The sequence below is a fragment of the Schistocerca cancellata genome, chromosome 2 (assembly GCF_023864275.1).
Source record: "Schistocerca cancellata isolate TAMUIC-IGC-003103 chromosome 2, iqSchCanc2.1, whole genome shotgun sequence".
Taxonomy (NCBI): Eukaryota; Metazoa; Arthropoda; class Insecta; order Orthoptera; family Acrididae; genus Schistocerca; species Schistocerca cancellata.
The window spans coordinates 800,461,090-800,484,533 of record NC_064627.1 but is presented as its reverse complement, the minus strand read 5'-3'; the positions used below and the strand labels follow the sequence as shown (position 1 = coordinate 800,484,533).

At 39.0% G+C, this 23,444-nt stretch overlaps 1 protein-coding gene across 1 annotated transcript in view; it reads right to left on the bottom strand.

Annotated features, from left to right (window-relative positions):
- The window catches only part of LOC126162660 (vacuolar protein sorting-associated protein 11 homolog), a 202,161-nt gene that overhangs the window by 1,336 nt on the left and 177,381 nt on the right, over nt 1–23,444 (bottom strand). Inside the window, exon 20 of the mRNA XM_049919301.1 lies at nt 2,358–2,465. Within this exon, the coding sequence (XP_049775258.1) occupies nt 2,358–2,465 (108 nt within the window). The remainder of the gene's footprint in view (nt 1–2,357; nt 2,466–23,444) is intronic.

Below are 23,444 nucleotides of genomic sequence, written 5' to 3'. Positions count from 1 at the left end.
AATATACGAATTACCTGATAATTTGGAAAGCTGGGCCAAAATAAGCAACTGCTCCCATTGGTCAACAGCTAATAACTACAACTGACCTTTCACATGTCACCTGAGGGACAATTTAGTGCTTAATTTCTTGGTATGAGATAGTTTTACTTAATCTGTGCCTTGAATTCTACAGAACATTTGTGGGGATTAGAGGCCTGGATTTAGATCAAAGCAGGTGAATATGTGAAACTATACGGTTAATCGAAATTCAATCATTGGAAAAAACTAACAAGAATGATGAAGGGTTCCTTTATTCTAGATATCTTTCCTCTACTAATCTACATTAACTTACATTTAAACAATGGACACATCAGATTAGAATATCAACAATATTAGGAAAAGGATAGATTGCTAGTCACTGTAAAAATGACATTTTGAGTTGCAGACAGGCAAAACAGCAAGTGTGTTCCACATTATAGCTTCGGCCAAAGCCTCCATCAGCAAGGAAAACACATACACATTCACACAAGCAAGCACAACTCATGCACACACAACACTACCACCAGCAGCTCTGACTAGAATGTGACTGTCAGGTGAATTGCAATCTGGAGTGGGGCAGGGAAGGGATAGCAGCATACAGATGGGAGGATAGAAGAGAACTGCCTAGCAGGGCATGCAGGGACTAGAGACTGCCAGGCACAGTATTGGGAGGTGGGATGTGGTGGGAAAAACAGGAAGCAGAAAAGGAGAGGAGCAGGGAAGGGAATAGGATGGGTGAGAACACTGGCAGAGGGTGAGAGAATTTGAAAACGGAGGAGATGATAGAACGAGGGGGTCAAAACTGTTGGGTGGAGAGTGTGGGGACAGTAAGTTATGACAGGCAGATGCTGAATATATTCAGGAGCAGATAATATGTTGTGAGGATAACTCCCATCTGTGCAGTTCAGAAAAGTTGGTGGTCGAGGGGAGGATCAAGATGGCCTGGCTTGTGAAGCAGCCAGCATTATGTTCAGCTCTTGTCCACAGTTTGACAGTGGCCATTCATCCTGGCGGACTACTGATTGGTAATTACACCACTATAAAAGGCTGTGAAATGGTTGCATAGTATCTGATATACAACATGGCTGCTTTCACAGATGGCCCAGCCTTTGACGGGTAAGATAAGCCTGTGACAGGACTGGAATAGGAAGTGCTAGTGGGAGGACTGGGTAGGTGTTGCACCAGGGTCTTCCACAGGGATCTCTGTAGCATGGGCCTGGGACTGGGAGTGGCACAAGGTATGGTTCAAATGGGTCTGAGCACTATGGGACTTAACTTCTTAGGTCATCAGTCCCCTAGAACTTAGAACTACTTAAACCTAACTAACCTAAGGACACCACACACATCCATGCCCGAGGCAGGATTCGAACCTGCGACCGTAGCGGTCACGCGGTTCCAGACTGCAGCGCTTAGAACCGCTCGGCCAACCCAGCCGGCGGCACAAGGTATGGACGAGGATGTTGTGGAGGGTGGACTGGACAATGGAACACCATTTTAGGGGAGGCGGGAAGGATCTTGGGTAGAATCTCCCTCATTTTAGGTCGTGATGATAGATAATCAAAGCTCTGACAAAAGTTGTGGTCAGTTGTTCCAGTCTGGGGTGGAACTGAGTGATGAAGGGGGCACTCTTCTGTAGTGGGACCTTGATGGTGGCGGGAGGATTGATGGGGTGTGGGGAAATAGCACGGGAAATCTGTTTCTGTTATAGATCTGGGGGATAGTGCCTATCTGTGAAGGCTCTGGTAAGACCTTCAGTATACTGGCAATGGAGTTTTTGTCACTCAGACACATCAACCCTGGGTGGCACTGCTGTATGGGAGGGATGTTTCGGCGTGGAAGGGATGGCAGCTATCAAAAAGCAGGTACCACTGGTGGTTGGTGGGTTATATGTGGACAGAGGTGTGGATGGAGCCATTAGAGAGGAGGGTGTCAACACCCAGGAAGATGGCACACTGAGTTGAGGAAGACCAGGTGAAGCAGATGGGAGAGAAGGTGTTGGGGTTGTGAAGGAATGAGGATAGGATGTCTTGGCACTGAGTCCATACCATGAAGATGTCATCAATGAACCAAGACCAGGGGTTTGGGAGGCTAGGAAGGTTTTCTCTAGATAGCTCGTAAACAGATTGGCATGGGAGGGTGATATACAGGTCCAATGGCTGTGCTGCAGGTTTGTTTGTAATATACCTTTCCTACAAAGGAGAAATAGTAATGTGTTAGGGTAAAGTTCGTTAGGTGAATGAGGGATGATCTATTGTAAATGAGAACACTGAAAAAGAAAAGAGCATACTGCAAAAGAGAATGTACATTGTACATTTGAATATGAGCAAAAAGTCTCTCACCAAATGTTTTGGATGGTTTCCCTTCATGCAATCTTAATCTTCCTTCTGGAACAGTGCTATATGTCCCTGATGTCAATGTTGTCTCAGGCTGCGTGATAGCAGATGGTTCTGAAATGAAGAACAAGTAAATAATAATAATAATAATAATAATAATAATAATAATAATAATAATAATAAACCCCGTGGAGGCCTGGGAAAAGAATAGGCCTCCGGTATGTTCTGCCAGTCGTAAAAGGCGACGAAAAGAAAAAACCACTAATAGGGCTAACCCCCCTTTTAGTGTGATTACTTGGTTCAGGACAGAACTAAAGAAGCCTCGGACAAGCGCCATCATGGTCGGGGACGACGCTTGAACCCTACGCCCGCCCACAATGGTAACGACACTGCTAGCCAACTGGAAAATGATTTAAATCCAAATAGAGGTGTTTTGCGGGATATGCTTCCTGCAACCACCCTAGAAGGAAAACAAAGATAGAGGATGAGATGCTCAGATGAAGTCAATCGACACCTCATGTTCTGTTATTACCAAGCAACAAACCTAGGAACCAACACAACTGGATACAGATCACAAGTATACACAATATTTATTACCAGATACCCGGAATTAAAATTTTTAACAGAACAACGACTAGCTGATCAGATCCGTGTAATAATCAAAAATAACAGGATACCCGAGTCAGAATTAGAAAACATCAAACAACAAGTACAACAAATACTGGAACAAAATAATGTGCAATCAGAAGAAGAAGAAAACACAGTAATGGACTCAAACATCCCAGAGCAAACAAACAAAGACCAACACGCATCAATTAAACAATCAGAGGAAAACAAAATCTTAAGACAGCCACCAGAACAAGCACAAATAGAACACGAAGAGACACATGTGTTAGACATAGAAGAGAAATTTCAGCTGACATATATAGAATACAAAGACACAAATACAGACATTAGACCATTCCTGCATAGACCGCCAAATAACCCACAAGTCGAAACAACAATAAAAACTATCAACACAATCATACACAACAAAATAAATGAAAACACAACTATGGAAGAGTTACAACTACTGGTTTATATAGGAGCACTCACTACACTAAATATACACACTAGGCAGAGATCAGAACAAACCAACACACAGAAGAAACCCACAAAACCAGCATGGCAACACAGGCTACAGATCAGAATAGAAAAACTGAGAAAAGACATCGGACAGCTAACACAATTTATAAGAAATGAAATATCAGACAAAAAACGAAAAAGGTTAGGTAAAATCTCACAACAAGAAGCAATAGAGCAATTAGATGAAAAAAAAGCAGAAATTGCAAGCATTGGCCAAACGACTTAGAAGATACAAAAAAAGTGAAAATAGAAGGAAACAAAACCAAACATTCAACACAAACCAAAAGAGATTTTACCAAACAATGGATAACACACACATTAAAATAGACAATCCACCAAACATAACAGACATGGAACACTTCTGGAGCAGCATATGGTCAAACCCGGTACAACATAACAGGCATGCACGGTGGATACAAGCAGAAACAGACACATACAAGATGATACCACAAATGCCTGAAGTGATAATTTTGCAACATGAAGTCACCCGAGCAATTAATTCTACACACAATTGGAAAGCCCCTGGAAATGATAAAATAGCAAATTACTGGCTAAAGAAGTTCACCTCAACACATTCACATCTAACTAAATTATTTAACAGTTACATTGCAGACCCATACACATTCCCTGATACACTTGCACATGGAATAACCTATCTGAAACCTAAAGATCAAGCAGACACAGCAAACCCAGCTAAATATCGCCCCATAACATGCCTACCAACAATATACAAAATATTAACTTCAGTCATCACACAGAAATTAATGACACATACAACACAGAACAAAATTATAAATGAAGAACAAAAAGGCTGCTGCAAAGGAGCACGAGGATGTAAAGAGCAACTGATAATAGATACAGAGGTGACATATCAAGTGAAAACTAAACAAAGGTCCCTACACTACGCATACATTGATTACCAAAAAGCCTTTGATAGTGCACCCCACTCATGGTTACTACAGATATTGGAAATATACAAAGTAGATCCTAAATTGATACAGTTTCTAAACACAGTAATGAAAAACTGGAAAACCACACTTAATATCCAAACAAATTCAGATAACATCACATCACAGCCAATACAGATTAAGCGTGGAATATACCAAGGAGACTCATTAAGTCCTTTCTGGTTCTGTCTTGCTCTGAACCCACTATCCAACAAGTTAAATAATACAAATTATGGATACAATATTACTGGAACATACCCACACAAAATCACACATTTGCTATACATGGATGATCTAAAACTACTGGTAGCAACAAATCAACAACTCAACCAATTACTAAAGATAACAGAAGTATTCAGCAATGATATAAATATGGCTTTTGGAACAGACAAATGTAAGAAAAATAGCATAGTCAAGGGCAAACACACTAAACAAGAAGATTACATACTGGATAACCACAGCGACTGCATAGAAGCGATGGAAAAAACAGATGCCTATAAATACCTAGGATACAGACAAAAAATAGGAATAGATCATACAAATATTAAAGAAGAACTAAAAGAAAAATATAGACAAAGACTAACAAAAATACTGAAAACAGAATTGACAGCAAGAAACAAGACAAAAGCTATAAATACTTATGCTATACCAGTATTGACCTACTCATTTGGAGTAGTGAAATGGAGTGACACAGACCTAGAAGCACTCAATACACTTACACGATCACAATGCCACAAATATAGAATACATCACATACATTCAGCAACAGAAAGATTCACATTAAGCAGAAAGGAAGGAGGAAGGGGATTTATAGATATAAAAAACCTACATTATGGACAGGTAGACAATTTAAGAAAATTCTTTCTAGAACGAGCAGAAACTAGCAAAATACACAAAGCAATCACTCATATAAATACATCAGCTACACCATTGCAATTTCATAACCACTTCTACAACCCTTTAGATCACATAACATCAACAGATACAAAGAAAGTAAATTGGAAAAAGAAAACACTACATGGCAAGCACCTGTATCATCTAACACAGCCACACATAGATCTAGACGCATCCAACACATGGCTAAGAAAAGGCAATATATACAGTGAGACGGAAGGATTCATGATCGCAATACAGGATCAAACAATAAACACCAGATATTACAGCAAGCATATTATTAAAGATCCCAATACCACAACAGATAAATGCAGACTTTGCAAACAACAAATAGAAACAGTAGAGCACATCACAAGCGGATGTACAATACTAGCAAATACAGAATACCCCAGAAGACATGACAATGTAGCAAAAACAATACATCAACAACTTGCCATAAAACATAAACTAATAAAACAACACGTTCCCACATACAAGTACACACCACAAAATGTGCTGCAGAATGATGAATACAAATTATACTGGAACAGAACCATTATAACAGATAAAACAACACCACATAACAAACCTGACATCATACTCACCAATAAAAAGAAGAAATTAACACAACTAATTGAAATATCCATACCCAACACAACAAATATACAGAAGAAAACAGGAGAAAAAATTGAAAAATACATCCAACTGGCTGAGGAAGTCAAGGACATGTGGCATCAGGATAAAGTTGACATCGTACCAATTATACTATCAACTACAGGAGTCATACCACACAATATCCACCAGTACATCAATGCAATACAGCTACATCCAAACATATATATACAACTACAAAAATCTGTAATTATTGATACATGTTCAATGACCCGAAAGTTCCTAAATGCAATATAACATATACCATACAGTTACAAGGAAGTCACGCTTGATCAAGGTCCGCGTCACGTTCCATTTTTAACCAGACTTAACAGTCTGAGAAAGTAAAGAAAATAATAATAATAATAAGTGTCTTTCCACCGTCCACCTAATCTTCGTAACCTCTTAGTTCATCCCTATGAAATCCCCAAACCATCTTCCCTACCCTCTGGCTCCTACCCTTGTAACCGCCCCCAGTGTAAAACCTGTCCCATGCACCCTCCCACCACCACCTACGCCAGTCCTGTAACCCGGAAGGTGTACACGATCAAAGGCAGAGCCACGTGTGAAAGCACCCACGTGATTTACCAACTGACCTGCCTACACTGTGAAGCCTTCTATGTGGGAATGACCAGCAACAAACTGTCCATTCGCATGAATGGACACAGGCAGACAGTGTTTGTTGGTAATGAGGATCACCCTGTGGCTAAACATGCCTTGGTGCACGGCCAGCACATCTTGGCACAGTGTTACACTGTCCGGGTTATCTGGATACTTCCCACTAACACCAACCTGTCAAAACTCCGGAGATGGGAACTTGCCCTTCAGCATATCCTCTCTTCTCGCTATCCGCCAGGCCTCAATCTCCGCTAATTTCTAATTTCAATTTGCCGCCGCTCATACCTCACCTGTCTTTCAACAACATCTTTGCCTCTGTACTTCCGCCTCGACTGACATCTCTGCCCAAACTCTTTGCCTTTACAAATGTCTGCTTGTGTCTGTATATATGCGGATGGATATGTGTGTGTGTGCGCGCGCGAGTGTATACCTGTCCTTTTTTCCCCCTAAGGTAAGACTTTCCGCTCCCGGGATTGGAATGACTCCTTACCCTCTCCCTTAAAATCCACATCCTTCGTCTTTCCCTCTCCTTCCCTCTTTCCTGACGAAGCAACCGTTTGTTGCGAAAGCTTGAATTTTGTGTGTATGTTTGTGTGTCTATCGACCTGCCAGCGCTTTTGTTTGGTAAGTCTCATCATCTATCTTTTTAGATATAAATTATTTAACAGTTACATTGCAGACCCATACACATTCCCTGATACACTTACACATGGAATAACTTATCTGAAACCTAAAGATCAAGCAGACACAGCAAACCCAGCTAAATATCGCCCCATAACATGCCTATCAACAATCTACAAAATATTAACTTCAGTCATTACACAGAAATTAATGACACATACAACACAGAACAAAATTATAAATGAAGAACAAAAAGGCTGTTGCAAAGGAGCACGAGGATGTAAAGAGCAACTGATAATAGATACAGAGGTGACATATCAAGCTAAAACTAAACAAAGGTCACTACACTACGCATACATTGATTACCAAATAGCTTTTGATAGTGTACCCCACTCATGGTTACTACAAATATTGGATCCTAAATTGATACAGTTCCTAAACATAGTTATGAAAAACTTGAAAACCACACTTAATATCCAAACAAACTCTAATAATATCACATCACAACCAATACAGATTAAGCGTGGAATATACCAAGGAGACTCATTAAGTCCTTTCTGGTTCTGTCTTGCTCTGAACCCACTATCCAACATGCTAAATAATACAAATTACGGATATAATATTACTGGAACATACCCACACAAAATCACACATTTGCTATACATGAATGATCTAAAACTACTGGCAGCAACCAATCAACAACTCAACCAATTTCTAAAGATAACAGAAGTATTCAGGAATGATATAAATATGGCTTTTGGAACAGACAAATGTAAGAAAAATAGCATAGTCAACGGAAAACACACTAAACAAGAAGATTACATATTAGATAACCACAGCGACTGCATAGAAGCGATGGAAAAAACAGATGCCTATAAATATCTAGGATACAGACAAAAAATAGGAATAGATAATACAAATATTAAAGAAGAATTAAAAGAAAAATATAGACAAAGACTAACAAAAATACTGAAAGCAGAACTGACAGCAAGAAACAAGACAAAAGCTATAAATACTTATGATATACCAATATTGACCTACTCATTTGGAGTAGTGAAATGGAGTAACACAGACCTAGAAGCACTCAATACACTTACACGTTCACAATGCCATAAATATAGAATACATCACATACATTCAGCAACAGAAAGATTCACATTAAGCAGAAAGGAAGGAGGAAGGGGATCCATCGACATAAAAAACCTATATTATGGACAGGTAGACAATTTAAGAAAATTCTTTCTAGAACGAGCAGAAACTAGCAAAATATACAAAGCAATCACTCATATAAATACATCGGCTACACCACTGCAATTTCATAACCACTTCTACAACCCTTTAGATCACATAACATCAACAGATACGAAGAAAGTAAATTGGAAAAAGAAAACACTACATGGCGAGCACCCATATCATCTAACACAGCCACACATCTATCAAGACGCATCCAACACATGACTAAGAAAAGGCAATATATACAGTGAGACGGAAGGATTCATGATTGCAATACAGGATCAAACAATAAACACCAGATATTACAGCAAGCATATTATTAGAGATCCCAACACCACAACAGATAAATGCAGACTTTGCAAACAACAAATAGAAACAGTAGATCACATCACAAGTGGATGTACAATACTAGCAAATACAGAATACCACAGAAGACATGACAATGTAGCAAAAATAATACATCAACAGCTTGCCTTACAACATAAACTTATAAAACAACACATTCCCACATACAAGTATGCACCACAAAATGTACTGGAGAATGATGAATACAAATTATACTGGAACAGAACCATTATAACAGATAAAACAACACCACATAACAAACCTGACATCATACTCACCGATAAAAAGAAGAAATCAACACAACTAATCGAAATATCCATACCCAATACAACAAATATACAAAAGAAAACAGGAGAAAAAATTGAAAAAATACATCCAACTGGCTGAGGAAGTCAAGGACATGTGGCATCAGGATAAAGTTGACATTATACCAATTATACTATCAACTGCAGGAGTCATACCACACAATATCCACCAGTACATCAATGCAATACAGCTACATCCAAACTTATATATACAACTACAGAAATCCGTAATTATTGATACATGTTCAATTACCCGAAAGTTCCTAAATGCAATATAACATATACCGTACAGCTAAAGGAAGTGACACTTGATCAAGATCCGCGTCACTTTCCATTTTTGACCAGACATAACGTCTGAGAAAAGAAAGAAAGAATAATAATAATAATAATAATAATAATAATAATAATAATACCTTAACTTTAATGAACCCTCATACAAACAACTGAACACACATGTCGAAGATCTGCAGGTTGAGTTATAAGTAATGTTTACATGGGTTTTACACAAGACTACATGGGAACAATTCAATAAACGAAACATATATTTACCTGAGGTTACTAGAAAATATGTTAGGTGTATGTACAGAAGTGCTGTGAGCAGTGATGTCATCGCTGACTCTCTCATGTCACCACACCGCACAGAAGCTAATAGGCCAACTGTGCGTACATGTAACTCGTAGACAATTGTGAATGCAACTGGGATTTTTCATGTCATACTGTATTATTATTAACTCATTTGGTAATTAAATAAGCAAATAATTATACCTTTATTTAAACACATATATATGATATATAATATGAAAATGCACCCCTTGCAATATCTCCAGACGGCCAATTAGCACACCATCCTTTCACAAACACATGTTGTTGCCAGTCAGCAAAAGATCCCCCAACCACTTTTCAAAAACTTTCTTTTTCCATAATTTCTAATTATTGGCAAAACATGCAGTGTTGCATTAACAATGTTGTCTGTTTTCATGGTTAATGTTTTCTCTACTTTTAGTTCCATTAGTTGATAATATATTGATATGTAAAATCTATTCTACTACTTTACTGCGACTTCATTTTTGAACCCGAATTTACTTCTCATTATTATGCCCTTTCCTACCCCCTATATCAATTTTGAAGGATGGGAGATACAGAGTTGGAACAGCACAAGGCTTTGACTAGCATTTTGGAGAAAGTTCAACAGTTCACTTTTCCAATATCATTTATACTCTTGAATGAGCAAAATGTATTGATCACACACAGCTATTAGTAACTGGAAATGAATTAGCATGTTTATAAGCATTTATCCCTTTTTATTTTCATACCAATATTCATAGGAAATTATTAAACTTAATTTCTAACCTGCAGAGGTTAGCATAACTTGAGATGGCACAGCAAACCATAGTTTTTCAATGAAAACAATTCAAAATATACTCTCAAAAATCCTCAATAGACTTATGACTGTTGTGTAAAACTGTGATTAATCACCATTTACAAAATAAAACTACAGGTTATGGCAGTGGTGGGCTAGTGATCAGTGACTGGGTCGTCTGTGATACCAACATCGCAGTTCGTTACTGTGCACTCTCTCTATGATCCCTAATGTACTACCCTGTAGCTGAATTACTACATACTAGTTGATCTAAAAATAACAGAAAAAAGTATTGGCAGAAGAATGATGCAGTTATTAAAAACATACTGAAACAAAGTTGTATTTGTAACAATAAATAAATAAATAAATAAATAAATAAAAAACAAACCTGCTAGATCAGTTACATTTTTCTCCGACAGATGGGGGGTTTCAGTTAAGTCAGTAGTTTGTACAGTGCTGTAGTACAGTCAATAGTAGAGTATATTTACACTTCCATTAACTGGAAAGCTCATCTTATTTACCCACAGAATGTTCAATAAGCCGTTCACATTGTTTTACAAATTTAACAATGAGCAAATCTGTTTGATTAACAATGATCATAACACCTGCAGTGATACATCTTCATGGTAAATGAAACTTCTTTGCTCATAATTATTTAAATTATTCGGCAACTGGAACATATAAAATAAGTACTGAATTCTTAAAATGTGAAGGTATGACACTACACTGAAGGCTTCTACATGCAATGAATCTCCGCTGGCAAACCGGTAAAATACCCAAAGCATGGAAAACAGCATAATTATTATCTTTGTTAAAGAAAAGTAACATTTTGTGTTTAATAAAAGCATTCAAATGTATGTCAATTGTGTCTGTGAGCCATGTGTGTAGCATGTCTGTCAATTGTGCATTAGTCCAGTTGGCAAAGAAAAAATAGGGGAAAAATCATGTGGAGACAAATTTTTGTACAGTGATAGGGAGGAATGTAATGAACAACATACTAAATATTCTAATTGATCATGTGAGTGTGGGTTTGGGGTGGCATTTATTTGTTTTCCTTGAATAACTCGAAAACTGCGGCTTCTACTGGAACTACTGGAAATGTTTCAGAGGACAATTTTGAACTACATTAAATTCCATTAAAAATGTCCTATTCACTTTTTCTGCAGGACTAATAGTTTGCACGTTGCAGGGCGCAGAGGAATCACAGATTATTGAAAATATTGCTTTAATGGAATAGAATTTACGTATACAGTTAAATAATGTGGGTTAAGAACAAATATTAAATGTGTATATCACATCTATAACACCCATGGTCTAGGGGTAGTGTATTTGATTAGTAATCAAAAGGTCCTCAGTCTCAGATTCGAAATCCACCGCAGCTTAAATTTTGATTAATAATCAGCATTGGCAGTCGAAGAGTTCCAGCATAAGATGTCACCCTCATTCTGCCAATGACCTTGTCAAAGAGGGTAGAGGAGCAGACAGAGTTTCAGGGCTCTCTTTTGTCCTTGAGGTGGGAAACTGTCCCTAAAGGCACATCAGCAATGGTCAATGGAATGAGGATGCAGAATGCAATGGAAATCATTGCATTAAAGACACATAATGTGTATCCACATGCCATGCGGTCTGTAATTGAAAAAGTGTATGATTATCTCCCCACTGGCAACATATTCCAGAACAGTCCCCAATTTGGATCGCCAGGGGGGACTGCCAAGGGGGAGGTGACCATGAGAAAAAGATTGACTAACCAACGAGAGGATAACATTCTATAAGTTGGGGCATGGATGTAAGAAGCTTGAATGTGCTCAATCTAGATATAATAGGGGTCAGTGAAGTGAAATGGAAAGAAGACAAGGATTTCTGGTCAGATGAGTATAGGGTCAACAGCAGCAGAAAATGGTAAAACAGGAGTAAGATTCATTATGAATAGGAAGGTAGGGCTGAGAATGTCTAGTTGTAGGGTTGTTTTTATCAGAGTCGACAGCAAACCATCACCGATAATGTTAGTTCAGATATACATGGTGACATCGCAAGGTGAAGATGAAGAGAGAGAGAAAGTATATGAGGATATTGAAAGGGTAACACAGTAGGTAAAGGGAGATGAAAATCTAACAGTCATGGGGGACTGGAATGCAGTTGTAGGGGGAGTGGTAGATGGAAAGGTTACAGGAGACTATGGGCTTGGGACAAGGAATGAGAAGGGAGAATGACTAATTGAGTTCTATAATAAATTTTGTCTAGTAATAGCAAATACTCTGTTCAAGAATTACAGGAGGAGGAGGTATACTTGGAAAAGACTGGTGATACAGGAAGATTTCAGTTAGATTCTGAAATCAGATACTGGATTGTAAGGCGTACCCAGGAGCAGATATAGACTCAGATCGCAATGTAGTGGTGATGAAGGAGGCTATAGATACAGCAATAAGAAATAGCTCAGCAGGCAGTACAGTTGAAGAGGAATGGATATCTCTAAAAAGGGCAATCACAGAAAATGGAAAGAAAAATACAGATACAAAGAAGGTAACTGTGAAGAAACCATGGGTAACAGAAGAAATACTTCAGCTGATTGACGAAAGAATGAAGTGCTAAATGTTTAGGAAAATTCAGGAATACAGAAATACAAGTCACTGAGAAATGAAACAAATAGGAAGTGCAGGGAAGCTAAGCCAAAATGGCTGCATGAAAGATGTGAAGATACTGAAAAGAAATGATTGTCGGAAGGAGTGACTCAGCATACAGGAAAGTCAAAACAACCTTTGATGAGATTAAAAGTGAGGGCAGTAACATTAAGAGTGCAATGGGAATTCCATTGTTAAATGGAGAGGAGAGAGAGTGGATAGGTGGAAAGAGTACATTGAAGGTCTCTATGAGGGAGATGATTCGTCTGATGCGATAGAAGAAGAAGAAGAAGAAGAAGAAACAGGAGTTGATTTAGAAGAGACAGGGGACCCAATATTAGAATTAGAATTTACGAGAGCTTCGGAGACTCACGATCAAATAATGCAGAAGGGATAGATAACATTCCATCAGAATTTCTAAAATCATTGGGAGTTGTGGCAACAAAATGACTATTCTCACTGGTGTGTAGAATGTATGAGTCTGGCAACATACCATCTGAATTTCGCAAAAATATCATCCACACAATTCTGAAAACTGCAAGAGCTGACAAGTGTGAGAATTATTGCACTATCAGCTTAACAGCTCACGTATCCAAGTTGTTGACAAGAATAATATACAGAAGAATGGAAGAGAAAATTAAGGATGTGTTAGATGACGATCAGTTTGGCTTTAGAAAAGGTGAAGGCACCAGAGAAGCAATTCTGACATTGCGGTTGACAATGGAAGCAAGACTAAAGAAAAATCAAGACATGTTCAAAGGATCTGTCGAACTGGTGACAGTATTTGATGATGTAAAATGGTGCAAGATATTCGAAATTCTGAGAAATATGGGTGTAAGCTATAAGGAGACAAGGGTAATATACAATATGTGCAAGAGGCAAGAGGGAATAATAAGAACAGATGACCAAGAATGACGCACTTGGATTAGAAAGGGTGTGAGGCAGGGATGTAGTCTCCCCCCCCCCCCCCCTTTCTGTTCAATCTGTACATCAAAGAAGCAATGATGGCAATAACAGAAAGGTTCAGGAGTGGAATTAAAATTCAAAGTGAAAGGATATCAGTTATATGATTCTCTGATGACATTGCTATCCTGAGTGAAAGTGAAGAAGAATTACATGATCTGCTAAATGGAATGAACAATCTAATTAGTACAGAATATGGACTGGAAGTAAATCGGAGAAAGATAAAAATAATGAGAAGTAGCAGAAATGAGAACAGCGAGGAACTTAACATCAGGACTGATGGTCATAGAGCAGATGTAGTTAAGGAATTCTGTTACCTAGGAAGCAAAATAACCAATGACGGACAAAGCAAGAAGGACATCAAAAACAGACCAGCACTGACAGAAAGTGTATTCCTGGTCAAGAGAAGTCTACTAGTTTCAAACAAAGGTCTTAATTTGAGGAAGAAATTTCTGGGAATGTTTGCCTGAAGTACAGTATTCTATGGTAGTGAAACATGGACTGTGGGAAAACTAGAACAGAAGAGAATCTAAGCATCTGAGATGTGGCACAACAGAGAAATATTGAAACTTAGGTAGAATAATCCCCCCCCCATGAACCATGGACCTTGCCGTTGGTGGGGAGGCTTGCGTGGTTCAGCGATACAGATAGCCGTACCGGAGGGGTATCTGCTGAGAGGCCAGACAAACGTATGGTTCCTGAAGAGGGGCAGCAGCCTTTTCAGTAGTTGCAAGGGCAACAGTCTGGGTGATTGACTGATCTGGCCTTGTAACAATAACCAAAACGGCCTTGCTGTGCTGGTACTGCGAACGGCTGAAAGCAAGGGGAAACTACGGCCGTAATTTTTACCGAGGGCATGCAGCTTTACTGTATGATTAAATGATGATGGCGTCCCCTTGTGTAAAATATTCTGGAGGTAAAATAGTCCCCCATTCGGATCTCCGGGCGGGGACTACTCAAGAGGATGTCGTTATTAGGAGAAAGAAAACTGGCATTCTAAGAAAATTTAAAAAGGGAAATGGATAGGTTAAAGTTAGATATAGTGGGAATTAGTGAAGTTCGGTAGCAGGAGGAACAAGACTTCTGGTCAGGTGACTACAGGGTTATAAACACAAAGTCAAATAGGGGTAATGCAGGAGTAGGTTTAATAATGAATAGGAAAATAGGAATGCAGGTAAGCTACTACAAACAGCATAGTGAACGCATTATTGTGGGCAAGATAGATACGAAACCCACACCTACTACAGTAGTACAAGTTTATATGCCAACTAGCTCTGCAGATGACGAAGAAATTGAAGAAATGTATGATGAAATAAAAGAAATTATTCAGATAGTGAAGGGAGACAAAAATTTAATAGTCATGGGTGACTGGAATTCGAGTGTAGGAAAAGGGAGAGAAGGAAACATAGAAGGTGAATATGGATTGGGGCTAAGAAATGAAAGAGGAAGCCGCCTGGTAGAATTTTGCACAGAGCACAACTTAATCATAGCTAACACTTGGTTTAAGAATCCTGAAATGTATACATGAAAGAACCCTGGAGATACTAAAAGGTATCAGATAGATTATATAATGGTAAGACAGAGATTTAGGAACCACATTCTAAATTGTAAGACATTTCCAGGGGCAGATGTGGACTCTGACCACAATCTACTGGTTATGACCTGTAGATTAAAACTGAAGAAACTGCAAAAAGGTGGGAATTTAAGGAGATGGGACCTGGATAAACTGAAAGAACCAGAGGTTGTACAGAGTTTCAGGGAGAGCATAAGGGAACAATTGACAGGAATGGGGGAAAGAAATACAGTAGAAGAAGAATGGGTAGCTTTGAGGGATGAAGTAGTGAAGGCAGCAGAGGACCAAGTAGGTAAAAAGGCGAGGGCTAGTAGAAATTCTTGGGTAACAGAAGAAATACTGAATTTAATTGATGAAAGGAGAAAATATAAAAATGCAGTAAATAAAGCAGGCAAAAAGGAATACAAACGTCTCAAAAATGAGATTGACAGGAAGTGCAAAATGGCTAAGCAGGGATGGCTAGAGCACAAATGTAAGGATGTAGAGGCTTATCTCACTAGGGGTAAGATAGATACTGCCTACAGGAAAATTAAAGAGACTTTTGGAGATAAGAGAACCACTTGTATGAACATCAAGAGCACAGATGGAAACCCAGTTCTAAGCAAAGAAGGGAAAGCAGAAAGGTGGAAGGAGCATATAGAGGGTCTGTACAAGGGTGATGTACTTGAGGACAATATTATGGAAATGGAAGAGGATGTAGATGAAGATGAAATGGGAGATAAGATACTGCGTGAAGAGTTTGACGGAGCACTGAAAGCCCTGAGTCGAAACAAGGCCCCCGGAGTAGACAACATTCCATTGGAACTACTGACGGCCTTGGGATAGCCAGTCCTGACAAAACTCTACCATCTGGTGAGCAAGATGTATGAAACAGGTGAAATACCCTCAGACTTCAAGAAGAATATAATAATTACAATCCCAAAGAAAGCAGGTGTTGACAGATGTGAAAATTACCGAACAATCAGTTTAACAAGCCACAGTTGCAAAATACTAACATGAATTCTTTACAGACGAATGGAAAAACTAGTAGAAGCCGACCTCAGGGAAGATCAGTTTGAATTCCGTAGAAATACTGGAACACGTGAGGCAATACTGACCTTACGACTTATCTTAGAAGAAAGATTAAGGAAAGGCAAACCTACGTTTCTAGCATTTGTAGACTTAGAGAAAGCTTTTGACAATGTTGACTGGAATACTCTCTTTCAAATTCCAAAGGTGGCAGGGGTAAAATACAGGGAGCGAAAGGCTATTTACAATTTGTACAGAAACCAGATGGCAGTTATAAGAGTCGAGGGACATGAAAGGGAAGCAGTGGTTGGGAAGGGAGTAAGACAGGGTTGTAGCCTCTCCCCGATGTTATTCAATCTGTATATTGAGCAAGCAGTAAAGGAAACAAAAGAAAAATTTGGAGTAGGTATTAAAATCCATGGAGAAGAAATAAAAACTTTGAGGTTCGCCGATGACATTGTAATTCTGTCAGAGACAGCAAAGGACTTGGAAGAACAGTTGAATGGAATGGACAGTGTCTTGAAAGGAGGATATAAGATGAACATCAACAAAAGCAAAACAAGGATAATGGAATGTAGTCAAATTAAGTCAGGTGATGCTGAGGGAATTAGATTAGCAAATGAGACACTTAAAGTAGTAAAGGAGTTTTGCTATTTGGGGAGCAAAATAACTGATGATGGTCAAAGTAGGGAGGATACAAAATGTAGGTTGGCAAGGGCAAGGAAAGCGTTTCTAAAGAAGAGAAATTTGTTAACATCGAGTATAGATTAAAGTGTCAGGAAGTCTTTTCTGAAAGTATTTGTATGGAGTGTAGCCATGTATGGAAGTGAAACATGGACGGTAAATAGTTTGGACAAGAAGAGAATAAAACCTTTTGAAATGTGGTGCTACAGAAGAATGCTGAAGATTAGATGGGTAGATCACATAACTAATGAGGAAGTATTGAATAGGATTGGGGAGAAGAGAAGTTTGTGGCACAACTTGACCAGAAGAAGGGATCGGTTGGTAGGACATGTTCTGAGGCATCAAGGGATCACCAATTTAGTATTGGAGGGCAGCGTGGAGGGTAAAAATCGTAGGGGGAGACCAAGAGATGAATACACTAAGCAGATTCAGAAGGACGTAGGTTGCAGTAGGTACTGGGAGATGAAGAAGCTTGCACAGGATAGAGTAGCATGGAGAGCTGCATCAAACCAGTCTCAGGACTGAAGACCACAACAACAGGTAGAATAATAAGGTAAGGAATGAGGACGTTCTGCGCAGAATCGGAGAGGAAAGGAATATGTGGAAAACACTGACAAGGAGAAGGGACAGGATGACATCTGTTGAGACATCAGGGAATGGCTTCCATGGCACTAGAGGGAGGTGTAGAGTGCAAAAATTGTAGAGGAAGATGGAGATTGGAAAACATCCAGCAAATAATCGAGGACATAGATTGCAAGTGCTACTCTGAGATGAAGAGGTTTGCACAGGAGAGGAATTCATGGCGGGGCGCATCAAACCAGTCAGAAGATTAATGACCCAATAAAAGAAAAAACTGATCCACACATAAGTGCAGAAGAACTGTCTTAAGTGATAAATTGTGTTCTGGGTGTGTGTAACAGTGGGCGAAGGCAGGGATGGAGGCTAGAAGCATGAGGGAAGGTAGGTCACTGGACTGTGGTCACGCACTGCCCTCCTTCAAAGGTGTGCAGAACGAAGAGCGAGTAGGCACTTACCCAGTCTGTCTAGCTCACTACGTCAGAAAAAGCAACTAGAGGGTATTTAACAAAGTTATACTGACTCTTCCACTGTTCACCTTACGAATTGCAGTTTCAAAATGCATCAAATGGCTCTGAGCACTACAGGACTTAACATCTGAGGTCATCAGTCCCCTAGAACTTAGAACTTCTTAAACCTAACTAACCTAAGGACATCACATGTAACATCTGAGGTCATCAGTCCCCTAGAACTTAGAACTTCTTAAACCTAACTAACCTAAGGACATCACACACAGCCATTCCCGAGGCAGGATTCAAACATGCGACCATAGCAGTCGTGCGGTTCTGGACTGAAGAGCCTAGAACCACTCGGCCACCATGGCTGGCTGAATTGCAGGTGATGCAGTGTGCAGAAACGCCCGGGATGAGGGGGATTATGTTCCACAAAGTGGGTTAACACTACATGGAATACTAATAGTACTAACAGCAGAAATGCATATGTACAGAATCTATGTAAATCTCTGTAGACTGTTTACAATGCTACAGGGGAAAGTGATTCTTAATCATTAATTCAGTCATGCTGTATGGCAACTGTAGCATTCTTCCAGGAAAGACGACTTCTCCCAACTCAGGTGTAGCTCACTTTTCGGTTTACAGACAGACTATAACTCCTCAGCATTTCCTGTCCACTTATCTCATATGAGTAGACAAAATAACTTCACTGAACTCATGCGTACATAGTGAAGTTACTTTCAGTTTACTGAGTACTTATTTGCATTAAAAGAGCTATTATCTAACAAAACTTGACAGCTGGAGCTGTCAACTGTCTACAACACCAAAGAGTCTGCCCAAATATAACAAGCTGTCAATTTATATTCGACAATGTCAATTTCATGGTCTCCACTATCAATAGCTGGAGTACTTTTCACAACTTGAAGCTACAAATGCATCACTCCAGCGTCAGCTCTCCCAACATCTGAAGAGGCCCAGAGGCTTAAATTGGCTACCACTGTAACAGAAGTAAATTATATAATTAAGGAAATTCAGATATTTCAATACAAGTCAAGCAATGTATTACAGCAGATTACTGTCCTAGATTTAAACATGATCAGTCCTGTTCCATCAGACATATTGACATCCACCTTGCAAGATATACTTTGGATGTGAGGTAAGTGACTTTACTCAATGAAGCTCACTCTCTAAGTGTCAGCAGTCCCTGAGTGGAAGAGATTTATGCAGTATACCAGTAGCGCAATTAACGGTGAAAGATGGGCTGCAACTTTCTGGTCATTCAGTACTTTACCACCAAGTGACTACAACAGGTTTCCACAGCTTTACAATATGCTGTCAATGACAGACAGCAGCAAGATCCTACATTTACCAGCCCAATCCCTTTCCCATCAACACTGCAAAGGTCACTGACAACATCACACTTCCAAATTAGGCACTTCTCTGCCACCGTTTATAGGAACATATTTTACATAAAAACTCACCTAACAACTGCAAATAAGTAACCACCAAATAAACTGAAAATAGCTGCACTATATGAACACAAGCTTTGTGATATTGTCTACTTATGTAAGAGAAATGAACACAAAATGCTGGGGAGGTATAGTTTGTCTGTAAGCTGAAAAGGGAGCATTATTCGGGGTGAAAGATATTGACTCTCCTGGAAGAACCCAACAACTGCTGTACAGGATGACTAACTATCAATTTCCCCTCTAGCGGTGTACAACAGTATGCAGAAATTTACATAGAATCTGTCCATATCCTTTTCTTGCATTTGTATTATTAGCAACTCATATCTGTATTCATGCGAATTCTTTACAGACGAATGGAAAAACTAGTAGAAGCCAATCTTGGGGAAGATCAGTTTGGAATCCGTAGAAATATGGGAACACGTGAGGCAATACTGACCCTACGGCTTATCTTAGAAGCTAGATTAAGGAAAGGCAAACCTACGTTTCTAGCATTTGTAGACTTAGAGAAAGCTTTTGACAATGTTGACTGGAATACTCTCTTTCAAATTCTGAAGGTGGCAGGGGCAAAATACAGGGAGCGAAAGGCTATTTACAATTTGTATAGAAACCAAATTGCTGTTATAAGAGTTGAGGGGCATGAAAGGGAAGCAGTGGTTGGGAAGGGAGTGAGACAGAGTTGTAGCCTCTCCCCAATGTTATTCAATCTGTATATTGAGCAAGCAGTGAAGGAAACAAAAGAAAAATTCGGAGTAGGTATTAAAATCCATGGAGAAGAAATAAAAACTTTGAGGTTCGCCAATGACATTGTAATTCTGTCAGAGACAGCAAAGGACTTGGAAGAACAGTTGAACGGAATGGATAGTGTCTTGAAGGGAGGATATAAGATGAACATCAACAAAAGCAAAATGAGGATAATGGAATGTAGTCGAATTAAGTTGGGTGATGTTGAGGGTATTAGATTAGGAAATGAGACACTTAAAGTAGTAAAGGAGTTTTGCTATTTGGGGAGCAAAATAACTGATGATGGTCAAAGTAGGGAGGATACAAAATGTAGGTTGGCAAGGGCAAGGAAAGTGTTTCTAAAGAAGAGAAATTTGTTAACATCGAGTATAGATTTAAGTGTCAGGAAGTCTTTTCTGAAAGTATTTGTATGGAGTGTAGCCATGTATGGAGGTGAAACATAGACGATAAATAGTTTAGACAAGAAGAGAATAGAAGCTTTCAAAATGTGGTACTACAGATGAATGTTGAAGATTAGATGGGTAGATCACATAACTAATGAGGAGGTGCTGAACAGGATTGGGGAGAAGTTTGTGGCACAACTTGACTAGAAGAAGGGATTGGTTGGTAGGACATGTTCTGAGGCATCAAGGGATCACCAATTTAGTATTGGAGGGCAGCGTGGAGGGTAAACATCATAGAGGGAGACCGAGAGATGAATACACCAAGCAGATTCAGAAGGATGTAGGTTGCAGTAGGTACTGGGAGATGAAGAAGCTTGCGCAGGATAGAGTAGCATGGAGAGCTGCATCAAACCAGTCTCAGGACTGAAGATCACAACAACAACATCTGTATTCAATGTAGTGTTGATACACTTTGTGGCAAATAAGCATCTCCCTCCCGGGAGTGTCAATACACTGCATCGCCAGTGGCTCAAAAGGCGAGCTACATTTGTTTCATACCCTTACAACAATATTTTTAATAAACCATGATTTTTCCAACCTCTGCAATTTGGAAACTGCTAGTCCTAGAGAAAATGTAAACAGAATCTTTATTGTAGGAAATTTAATGTAGTTTAATTTTGTACTGCCAGACATTTTCATCTAGAAGCTGCAGTTTCTAAGTTATTCATGAAAAACATAAGAACTGACCTTTAAATGCCACCCCACCAACACAATCACAAACCACCAATCACGGTTTTTAGTATGTTATTCATTACACTCCTCCTTACCACTGTGCAAAAATCTGCAACTACATGAATTTTTTCCTCTCTTCGTTGACTGGGCTGTGTTGTGTAGCACTGAGTGCAGTATAGCGTGTGGGTTGTTTTAACTTCAAGTGGTCTAATAAAGTGTACAGCACTCTGTTGTTAGGTAAAACTTTGCCCTGATAGTTAATATTGTACAAAAAGTTTCGTCCCCCCCCCCCCTCCCCCCGCGCCCCTTTCAGGAAATGAGTGACAAAGATTCTAAAGCTTACTTATTTATTTATTTTTTACACAGAGTCATCAGTGTAAAATATTGCTGCCAGAATGCCACGATCTATGAGCACCACAGCAAAACAGAGTATAGCAAACAGTTACTAGATAAATTAACAGAGGGGAATGCAGTAGACAGAGAGAATGAATATTAAATATTTTGAAAAGAATTCCATGGAGCAATGAAGTATGGTTTTTTTTTAAATAAAAGCACAGAGAAGTAAGATTTCTATGAAGGTGAATGTGTTTGACAGCAATAGACTCTCATGAATAAGTAAAGAAAAAAATAAAAATAAAAAAGTAATAATGTTTGACAGCAAGAGACTCTCATGAATAAGTAAAGAAAAAATAAAAAAAAGTAATAATGTTGTTTGTGTAAGACAGCAAAATGTATGTAATAAAATGTACGATTTACTTGTTAAACATGTAGAGACAAAGATGTTTAGCAGAAATCAAACAATGGAAAATCCAGGATGGAACGTAACAATATTATGAGAAGGAAAGTTGCTACTCACCACTGGTGCTGCTACTCGCAGTGCGGTTTCACTTGCCTGAGATTGCAGTCATATGTGTGTGTGTGTGTGTGTGTGTGTGTGTGTGTGTGTGTGTGTGTGTGTGTGTGTGTGTGTGTGTTTGTGTGTTTCTACGGTGATGTGATAAAATTGGTGACTGACAGTTCCAGGATGTTTGTGGGACTCTTTTTCCACAAAGAGTCTGAGGGGACCTGTGTCTTTAGATCTAGTGCCCAAGTCGTTTCAAATACAGAATTCAAGTTGCTTAATATTTCATTTAGATATTGGTATTTAGATGTAGTACTGCTCAAACAGTTCGTTTTTCAGCTGAGCTGTGTACAGTAATTGCGGTAACACTGATTGTCAAGGAACAAGAAGGTAGGGATGAGATAAGAAATTTACAAAATGAAACCGAAATATTTAAAAGGGAAAGTCAAAGTATCAAAAGAGAATTGAGTCCTTACATCAGAAAGCAGATGAAGATACTGTTCAGCAGGAGGAATTAGGAAAATGAGAGAGTGTGGTTTGTCTGTGGATAATGTCAGTGTCACGATTGTGAATGCTGACGTGATGCGAAAAAAAGGGAGGCAAAATAGTGATGATACTCTACCACCACACAACAGTCCACAAGGTGACAGCAGACTACTGGAAAAACATAAAGAGTCTGGAGCAGATATTAGTGTCTGTCAGAGGGGATGTTCAGGAAGCCCAAATGCTGAAACTATGAATTCAAATGGGAGTTGTGATTGGTGGGAGGATGTGCAGAGTTTCAATTTAAAAATGGTGAAATTACAAAAAAGGAGTATGATAAAAACATCCAAGATCAGGTATATTAATCATGTTATCCAAAACTGGAAGCCATGAGTGTGTAAAGGTATTAAAATCTAAGAGACAGTATTATATTATACTTTATACATAGTTAACTAATAATGTATGTTTCAGCACTGGAACAGTCTATGTAAA